At 32.3% G+C, this 10,561-nt stretch overlaps 1 protein-coding gene across 1 annotated transcript in view; it reads right to left on the bottom strand.

Moving 5' to 3' along the window:
* Nucleotides 1–1,690: 1,690 nt before the first annotated feature.
* The window catches only part of AP3S1 (adaptor related protein complex 3 subunit sigma 1), a 70,074-nt gene continuing 61,203 nt past the window's right edge, over nucleotides 1,691–10,561 (bottom strand). Inside the window, 2 exon segments of the mRNA XM_079918578.1 lie at nucleotides 1,691–2,313; nucleotides 2,316–2,409. Of these exon segments, the coding sequence (XP_079774704.1) occupies nucleotides 2,285–2,313; nucleotides 2,316–2,409 (123 nt within the window). The 3' untranslated portion in view covers nucleotides 1,691–2,284.

Below are 10,561 nucleotides of genomic sequence, written 5' to 3'. Positions count from 1 at the left end.
CTACTACTACTACTACTACTACTACTACTACTGGTTCTGGAGAACCCTGACTAATACACACACCATCAATATACTTTTTTCCATCTTGATTTTTTTTCACTTAACATTTTATTCTAGGGATCAACTTTCAGCAATACAGAGAGATAGTTTTCATTTTGATAGCTTCATAGGACTCCATAATGTGGATGTAATCCAGCTTTTCAACCAATCTCCTTCTAATGGACATTTGGGTCATTCCAGTCTTTTGCTATTACAACTAGTGTGGTAGTTACAATAATTTATTCAACATTTCCTTACTGGTGGGCATTTAAGATATCTCCAGTTTATTATTATTTTGTTTTAAAAAGTTGATGAAATAATTACCTTTGTATATAAAGATACCCAGGAATGCTAAGAGAATAGAGAGTTCCCAAAGTGAGTCACAGCGTATGTATGATATGTGTATTTTTGATTTTTAAAAATTTTCACAGAACTTGGCATATTCTTTTTTTTTTTTAAGTTACAGTAAATTACATTCCCACGGGCAATGTATGACAGTTCTTATTCCTCACGTCCTCTCCAACACTGGATACTGTCACCCCTTCTAATTTTTGCTAATATGACAAGGGAAAATAAAATCTAATTGTCCTTTAAACTTGCATTCCCTGGCTACTAGTGAGATTAAGCATCTCTACATATTTAGTGGTCACTGAGATTTCGTTTCCTATGACTTGCCTACTTCTGTCATTTGCACATGACTGGGTTTTCTTTTTCATACTAGAATATAGTAAAAGATGAAACCCTTTTGACTATTTCTTGAGGTTAGAGTATGATCCGGCCCAGAAGTTTCCCTAATTTTGGTACGTTCTAACCAAATCAAAACTTAAATCTTTCCATAATCCACCCCCACCCCCCAAAAAAAGGGAAAAGAGAAAAGTGTGGTACTGCATATATGTCCATGAGGACAGGGACTTGTTCACCTGGCACATTCAAATGACTGAAGACCAGGGACCTCCCTGCATGTTCTGCTTTGCACAACCTTCCTCTAGGACTTTTATACGTCTCTGAACTGATGGAAATCCCAATAATCACAGACTGAGTTTCCTGTTGCCTCAGTAGGATGGGGCTTAGAGTCAGATTAATTTTATTTAGAAAAAATAGTGACTTTTCTTACACCCCAGAGCTTGGAGTAAAATTCATACATGCCACACATCTAAGGAAATGTTTCAAAAAATAATATTTGGGGAGGGAGGACTAGAACTAGAAGGAAAACCTTAGTCTAACTGGAAGAAGAATCCCACTCATGGATCCCAAGATAAGATTAAATAAGAAAATGTGGGCAAATTATGAGAAACCAGAATATGAGAGTATTAGGACTTAAGAAAGTTTTGACTTTGGGATGAAACAAGTGGGGCCCCAAAGGGTTTTGTGTTCAAAAGCAACTAAGTATTTGCTATGAAATTATTTTTCATCATCTCAGCAAGAAGGGATCAGATGCAAGACTTAAACCTATGTGTATAAAACAGATTTTGCAATTTCTCAATATGGATTTTAGAAAAAGATTTGTCATCTCCCACTCCAGATCTCATCCTACACAATATACTATGAGATACACTACTCTTGACTTGTGAAATAATTGAGTTTTAGAATAATGAGGTTCTGAATATTAAAAATATAAGTATAAATTAAATAAATCAACATTAACAGCTGCTTAACAGTGATAAAATATATTTTTATTTACTTCGTTGAGTCAGAGGGTCATAAAAAAAATTATTGCTAAAGTAGATACCAGGCAAACAGAACGGTGCTTTAGAAGTCCAGTTACCTTGGAGTTTATTTAAACTAAGAGAAAAAGGTCATAATGTTTTCATGCAATACATACTTCGTTCTTTAAATAACAATTCTGACAAATAACAGAAAGAATTAAGGAATGCTGTATTTGTGATCCATACAAAACACCAACATTTTGGGTTATACATAATTTAAAGAAATGTCTCAAACACTTTTCAAAATACTGTAGTAGCCAATACATAGAGGCATGCCTTAGGTGGCCATAGGAATGCAGTTTAGAAAATAAAGAAAAAAAATCACACTGTAACTACTCAAATTCTTCAAAATCACTGAACAAGAAAAGCAACAATGAACTTCCATACTGATTTTACATAACTTCTATACAGTACCTTGACTTAAATCCAAGAGCAAAAGTTAAGCCTCTCCTCCTCTATTTTTGGTAAACAACTGCATGGTAAACTTAGATGACATTTCCCCCGGATTTTACCTGGGAGTGGCCTTTTAAATTTTTTATTTAAAAGAGGGCAGGTTTGGCACTTTTATACTGATGTCACCAATGTTAATATTTCTTGGGATCTCAGGAAGATTCATATTCTTTACAGCTGATACAGCACGGGCTGGAGCTCCCGCTAAGCCAGCCTGTATACAGAAGCAAATAAAAGAAAAAGAAAATGTACAGCTCAGGTGTAGCCCATCAAAAAACACTAAAGCTGGAGGACAATGATAAAAGAGTTTCATAAAACAAGCTTAGAGACCAGATGGTAGTTTGGATTGGTATGGAATGGTTACTTTGAAATACTAATCTATAAAGAGAAAACAGTTGACACCTTAAAAAATACAGTGAATACATGCAATGATAACAATGTAAAGATTTAAATACAAATTAACCTGTGCTACGGAAACATCACACACAATATTCAAATGACAAAGCTAGATCTTCACCTATATTTTGATTTAACTGACTTATGATATAAGCATAAAGCATATTTTACATTAGCTTCCTTATTAGACATCTCTTGCAACAACTGTGATAGATTTTGGGTTTTTGCTTTTCAACTGTCATTTATTGTTAATATATGCTGTGAAATAAAAACTGAAAGTAGTAAATCATGTTCGTTTAGTTTCTTAGGGCTAAACCCTTAAAACATTTCAAAACAATGAAGTTTTTAAAAATTATTTTTTAAAATTGTAGAGGCTCTTCTAAACTTTTCTAGGAAAGTTCTAGGACATTTAAAAAAAAAAATCAGGTTTTTAAAGTGAAGCTTCAGGACTTCCCTGGTGGTCCAGTGGTTAAGACTTTGCCTTCCAATGCAGGGGGTGCGGGTTTGATCCCTGGTCGGGGAGCTAAGATCCCACATGCCTCGCAGCCAAAAAACCAAAACATAAAACAGAAGCAATATTGTAACAAATTCAATAAAGATTAAAAAAACATAATAAAGTGAAGCCTCAATCCAAAGAGAATGGTTCTGCCTAAAAATGAAACTGCAAGAAGAGGATCAATCCAACCCTTCAATGAATTAGTAAAAATATAATGATTAAAAAAATTTTGTCATATAAAGTAGATTCAACATATGTTCAGTTTATAATATACAAATTTAGAGAAAGAAGAGCATAAATGCAAAAGGTAGGATATATATAAATAAATGAATTCTAAAATTTCCAATACCATTAGTGTACAATATTTGGCTTTCATCTTAGTTGGAAAATTTATAATTTGTGAAATAATTTTGAGAGAAAATATGCTTAAAAATAAAGAAAAATGGGGCTTCCCTGGTGGCGCAGTGGTTGAGAGTCCGCCTGCCGATGCAGGGGACACGGGTTCGTGCCCGAGTCCGGGAAGATCCCACATGCCGCGGAGCGGCTGGGCCCGTGAGCCATGGCCGCTGAGCCGGCGCGTCGGGAGCCTGTGCTCCGCAACGGGAGAGGCCACAGCAGTTGAGAGGCCCGCGTACCGCAAAAAAAAAAGAAAGAAAGAAAGAAAGAAAAATGCATATATATCACTTTTCTCAAATAGCTATATCAACAGTCTTCATATTTTTATGTTTTAATTTATATACCAATTAGATTTCATCAATTTTTATTCAGGTTATGTAATAAAGCCAACAAACACATGTGAATTCGGTGTCATACATTATCTTGCACAAAAGCAATTAAGTAACAAAAACAAATCTTCTACTTTGCTTAGATTACATATATGAGACAGTGTCCATGTAATCAGAAAGATTAGTTTTAATGTCCCTTTTTGTAATTTAGTTTTTTTCTCTCATGTAATCCTACCTCTTTTGTTAATTAAAAAAAAAATAATAATAAAGCTGTTACCTGAGAAAAATCTTGACTGATACAAAATAGGCCAGTGTAAACTATTTGCTGAATAAAGGATACAAACATTGTTAAGCAATGAAATAAAAGCCATAGATTATCAAGTTAGAATTGGAAATAATAGAAAAATCAGTAAAATAGTATTTAATAATATATAGTCCACACAGGCAATGATAAGGGTGATATGGATGAAAAACTCCATACCCAATTAAAGACTGAATAGGGTTGGAGAATTCAATTTTTATAATTTAATGGAGTGTAGTTGTTTTTGATGTGTAACTAAAAATTTGACTGACCTCTACATTTATACCTACCTGAAGCAACGCAGTTTTTGTTATACCCTACCTCTCTCCAACTGCCCCCCAAAAGATGTTGGAGATATAGATGAATATTATTTAGGGTAGCATGAATCATATTCAAAAGGATCTTTAACTTGATCTTTTCAAGTTCAGTGTTTAGCTCCCAAAATTTAGAATGGTTTAGGATCAGAGAAGACTCTAATTCAAAGAGCTTCCTTTTGCTAGGAAGTATGTTGTTTGCCAAGGGAACAAAAATTATTTTACAAACTTACAGATAACCTGGAACTAAGTATCATTTTTCCAGTAGAAGGATTTTATAATTTTTCTAATTAAAAAATCAATTTGCCACTATTGCTACTTTGGAATTTCTATACAGGGTGCTAATTATGAGTAGGCTATCGAAAAGTAATGACAAGGTATTTAACTATAAACATTTTAAAAGGCATGAATTATTAGAGGATTTTATTATTGAGAAAAAGAGAGAAAAGGTAGGGTGTGTATGTGTGCGTCCATCTGTCTGTTTTACTGGATGCTATGGTTAACATTTATAAGTAGTAAAAATACTTTTCTTAGTATTAAATGTCATTGTCAAGAAGCCTTCTTTTCCATAATACCCTGTACCATGAGCAGCTAAACTAAAGAATAAAATTTCATCCTGTTAAATGTCATTAGATTAAGTCGCTTCTTTGTGACCACAGATGGTGTTGACTGTTAGCTGCTAATGAGAATACATAAAGTCAATATAGCAATTGATTTCAATAGCATACATGTGCCAAATTCATATTATGTAAAACCAAAAGAAGTTTCTAAGTCAACAAACTACAATTTCTCTAAACATAAGCAGCAAGCCATAGACATGCAAAGGATGGTAACTACTCAGAACACGCAAATGAATCAAGAGAATCAAATTATTTCTCAAGCATGTTCAATACTTTTGTGTAGTTATGTAACAAATTTAAATGATAGTAAATTTAAAAATTGTAATGTGTACTTCAATTAAGTTTTAATTAAACTAACATTTTAAGAAATAAGATTCTTTAGAATATAAAATGTAAAGAAAAATATGAGAAGGACTGTTGATCGCTATTCAAATGCTTAAATGAGCTGTCAATGTTTACATACAAAAACTCAGGGCTTAAAAAAAAAAAGACTTCATGTCACTCAGGTAGTTAACACCAGAACTGCTATAAAACACATTTCAGTTTCAGACTTCCATGAATGTGAAGTCTGAAACATTTTTATTAAAGAATAAAATGTAAAAGAGGTAATTTGCCATTAGGAAATCAGTTTGCCAACACAAAGGTATAAAGGAATTTTCATCTTAGTTAAGATTTTTTTTAGTAGGATATACTCAAAACAAGATAACTTTCATTAAACACAATTTTTTTGAACACTAAAATTTACAGAAATTAAGTTTACCTGACTTGTTAGTGGTATGTACAATTTAAAATGTAAAAATAAGATACTTCTGACAGTACAGCATAGTTCTTATAGATTTAAGATTACACAGTTGACATAAAGGAGAAATAAAAAGAATGAAACCCTACTGGAGAAATAACTTGTTTCCATCTATGTTGTTATACTTGAGCACCACCATGGCAGGTAAACTGCAGCAACTCCACTAACAAAAACAAATACATGAATCCAAAGCAGTTAAGAGTATGAATCGGATGGAAGAATGAAGTACAGCATATAAAAGAATGGTCATGTTTTCTCTCCCATGAGATTAAATAAATTAACAGAATTAAGAGAAAGAAAACAAAATGAAGTCTGCAAGTATACCAAAATGAGGCCAAACAGAAGACTTATACAGACATACTCTCAGAAATTTCAAGCACTTGAATCACAAAGATAGTAATGGATGGATATGATTTGGTTTTGATTTTGTTTTTAAATTGCCAGACCCAAAAATAAACAAAATATGTGCAAGCGAAACTGAAAAAGCAGCATTACTAAAACATATTTCAAAGAATCTGAAGACTCCCTTTTCCTCATGCAATAAGCAATTAGCTTTCTCCAAGGGAAAAGGAAAGAACCTAGATATTTACTTCATCTAACACATAAAATTTCCTACCATCTTAAAATATTTTTTCAAGCTTGATATATAGCATAATAAGATGGTAGTTGAAATAATTTGTACATACTAAAACCTTTACCCACCCATCCTGCTGGAAGTTGCTATATGCACATTCATAATTTTGACCTAACAGCAAAGTGAAAGAACATCAACATTAATAAACACAGTATTAAATGGTTTCAGACTCAAAATCATTAACAAAATAATGGCAGGTTTTGAAAGCATGCTTTGAGCAGAATAGAAAATGTCAATATTTTAATTTCTGAATTTAAGGCAGAATAACTTTTAAACTGGGGACAGGCTTGCTCTTTGCTTTAAAGGCAGTGCTTTAATACTGCAATTATAAACAGATTAGAAATGCTGATGACGGTCCTCTAGTAAGCAAGAACTATGGCATTTTATGAAAATTTTTATCAAAATGAGAATATTTAAAATTTTTTAAACCTTTCAGTACTAGTCATTTTATGTAATCTTAAATTACAGTTTTAATTTCTAGCATAGGATTTATCTGTGTGAAATAAGTATAGCAGACCGATGTCATTTATGGATTTAATATAAATAGTTTTGACCCTTACAAGTGACCTCAAGGGTCCTCATCATAATTTTGAATAAGAGAGTAACTGTGTGTCAAAGTAGAGGGGCAGAACCAACTCACAAGCTGACTTTCCAATATCTGTATCTTAGGGCTGCTTTTTTTTTTCTCTATTCTTTGAAAATAGATACTTGATTAAAAAAAAAAAAGCAAATTACTAGTTCTAGTGATGGAAGTTATAAGACCTAAGTGATTGATGGTTCTTTGGTAGAAAAAGCAATTTAACATAAATTGAAGACTGGAACATAGAAACTGGCAGTGATTGAGATCAATGGAGTAAATGAGACCATTACGTATTTTCAATTCCCAGGATAAAGTAATACAGATCCAGGGTCCAAAAGTGGTGTCCCTAGCTTCATGATACATAGCCCACTAACTCGGGATAAGAAACTGTAAAGCTACCTGTATGTTGCTGCTTCTTAAACACATCCAGAAAGTAGTAATTTAGTGTCTAAAAAGCAATGCCAAATTCCCAGTGGCATTTTTCTAATTACTAAAGTGGTTAATCTAACTTGTTAAGTTTACACATTTTTTTCCTTGCATGGCACTCAATAAAGTATTTTCATTTTGAAATTTTTAAATGGAAGTATATGAACATTTTCATTTTCTTGAAATGGTTTTGTACAAAAAAGTTGTTCATCGCCATCTCTACATGGAAATGTTTAAAGAGTAATTCACACAGGTAACTTATGGTGTGAAAAATGCACAGGAACTAGCAGACAAAATTTAGTTTTGTACGGCTTGGAGTCTATTTAAAACATTTCCAATTTTTGCCAATATGGTTTGTAAAAATTTTCAGGGTTTACAATACCTTACTGAGTCTTACTATGATATGTTTGGATATCAGAAGGTTGCTACAGTTAAAATACATTTTATTTTGGTCAATATATTTAATTCCATGTTTTAGAGTATTTATTTCTATTTTAGAAGATTTCTGATCTTACTTTTTGTTGGCTACTTCTAATATTCACCTGTTGTCAAAACTGCAAAAGCAATTGTTAAGACTTTGGAACTGAAAACCATTAGGTCGGGGGAGGGGGACTATTTAACAGTCACTGTCCTAAGCCTTTACGGTTCCCACTTTGTATGCTAATCTCTAAAGGTTCAGCTTTTGGTTTTTAAATTCACAGCTTCCAAAACCCAGCATACAATTTTATGTTAGAATCCTAATTTAGAAACATGGGGGAAAAAAATCTGTGAGAGTTAAATTAAGGTTCTGCCATATGATGCTAAAAATAAACTCTGATTTACATACAAAGTAAATTGTCATTTCTACAAATGTAATTTGTCAGTTAAATGACAATGTTTAAAAAAAAAAGAACAAAAAAACTTAAACTTTCCTTTTACAATGCAGGCACACAAAACAGAACAAACATGACATCAATGATATACTAGTAAAATACACTAAGTCCAATAAAAGATGAATAAACTACAAGGAGAAACTAGAATGGAAAATAGGCTACAGGGACTATATGGGTTCATTAACACAAAGAATTTTTGAGTCTGGCCTAAATAATTAATTGCCTTTGACATCATTTTGCTTTCCCTTTGTTAAAATACATTTTTCTCAAAGTCAGCAATACCTTGTCTACCTGTCCTGTCTGGGAGATTGAAAGATAAAGGTCTGTAAGAGAGAAGAATGGAAAGAGCTAGAAAGATCAGGATGTTCGGAAAAAAGAGGACTGACTTTTAAAAAGTAGTGACTAAATTCAGACCCATTTATTCATCTTGAAAATCACATGAAATACATAAAGGCTAACAAGTCTCCCCAACCCCACCCCTCTACCTCCACCCCCAGGGAGTCCTTTTACTCCTAGGCAGATTCCTGAGTGCCTCTTACACTTCCCCCAAATCCCACCAACCTCCCAGCTTAAATCCTCCTTTTCCAAGATCCCAATGTTATAGTAAACCATTTATCTATCAAAGCAGGATAGATGAAAATATATTCAGAGCATATCTTTGCTTCTCGTCTCTTTAAAGATCTGGGTGATCTTTGCTTCTACCTGTCTAGGTAATGGGAATTAAACTGGTTCACTTTTGACTGTTACCAGAAATATACTACTTTTAAGATAAAATAATAAAATCTTTGATTTCTGACAAAGTAAAGGCGACTCGATACATCCATGTTATATTTTAAAAGCTGTATCTTAATTATATCCAGGCTTCTTAAAAGATAAATGATATTCTAAACATTACTTAAATTAATTTTTAAAACATGATAAACAGGTCTTTTCATCAATCATGGTATTCTGAACTTTAAGATTTGCTTTGTAGCTTTTTGCTTACATAATACATTTTAACTAAAATTTTGTAAGAGTAAGATTAATAAAAGCTTATAGCTTGCTCTCAAATAATTTTGGATTATTCTGCAGTCAGATATTTGGTAGATATAACCAGTTTAAATAACATGGAAAAGGAACCCATATGAAAACTCTTGACATTTCACTGCGTCTGGAATAAAGCTGGTAGCCTTCCAAACATACTTAAAATATATGAAAATTGCTGAAAAATTACATAAAATCAACATTATTTAAACACAATTTCTTAAGGTATGATCAGAACTATATGGCTTCACCGTGACTCAAAATCCTACTTTATGAGGAAAATATTAGCAGACATCACATATAGAGAAACACTTGATAAACATATGTTAGTTTATCAATCAGATTTAAAACATACTTTTTTTGTAAAGAAGAAAAAGAAAAACTAATTTGGTAGCAGATAACAATTGATTATACATGTTAAAAGACAATCAGTGGATGAAAAACAAATATTCACCAGTATTCAAAACCATTTTAAATAGCACGTTTAAATAGCATGTTTCTGTTAAAGGACCTTAAGTTATAATGTTCTTATAACTATTTCCACTAAAAATGTAAATTCTTTATTTTACTGTTCTTTATAGATTAAAAAAAACTGGCTCATTAACAAAGTTTTACTGGACAATCAAAACGCAAATATCCATTTTGTAATTATTACAGGTCCTTCATGACTTCTGTCAATATTATATATAGCAAACCTAAGGAGGAAAAGGTGGGCAGGTGGGAGGAAGGGCACCACCAATGGAAAGGAGTTAAATACCTGGAAATGTGATAATTCCAGACAAGAGGTCGATATATTTTTACAGATGATTACATGGAATTCACAAATTACCACATATCCACTCATTTCAGACTAATTATTAATGGATTGTATCACTGTCTGTCTCTTGGCATTTAAAATCTATAACCATATAGTTTTGTAAAGCAAAGTTTAACAGACATAAATTTCAAGTTATCATTTTAAGACTTTAAAAACTATAGCTTAGTGTTTATGGTAAACCTTTTGCCCTATTGAACAATACACTGCAAGCCAACTCTACTAAATAATATTCTTAGCCCTTTTCCTTGTCCTAAAACAAAATTTTCTCTATTAATCTAGAGAAATCTATTCTATTAGATAATAGAAATCTAATCTATTCTATTAGATAATAGAAATCTAATCTATTAATCTGTTTTTCCTGTT

The sequence above is a fragment of the Stenella coeruleoalba genome, assembly GCF_951394435.1.
Source record: "Stenella coeruleoalba genome assembly, chromosome: 3".
Lineage (NCBI taxonomy): Eukaryota > Metazoa > Chordata > Mammalia > Artiodactyla > Delphinidae > Stenella > Stenella coeruleoalba.
Note: the sequence above shows the minus strand (reverse complement) of the source record. Positions and strands in the feature narration are given on the sequence as shown.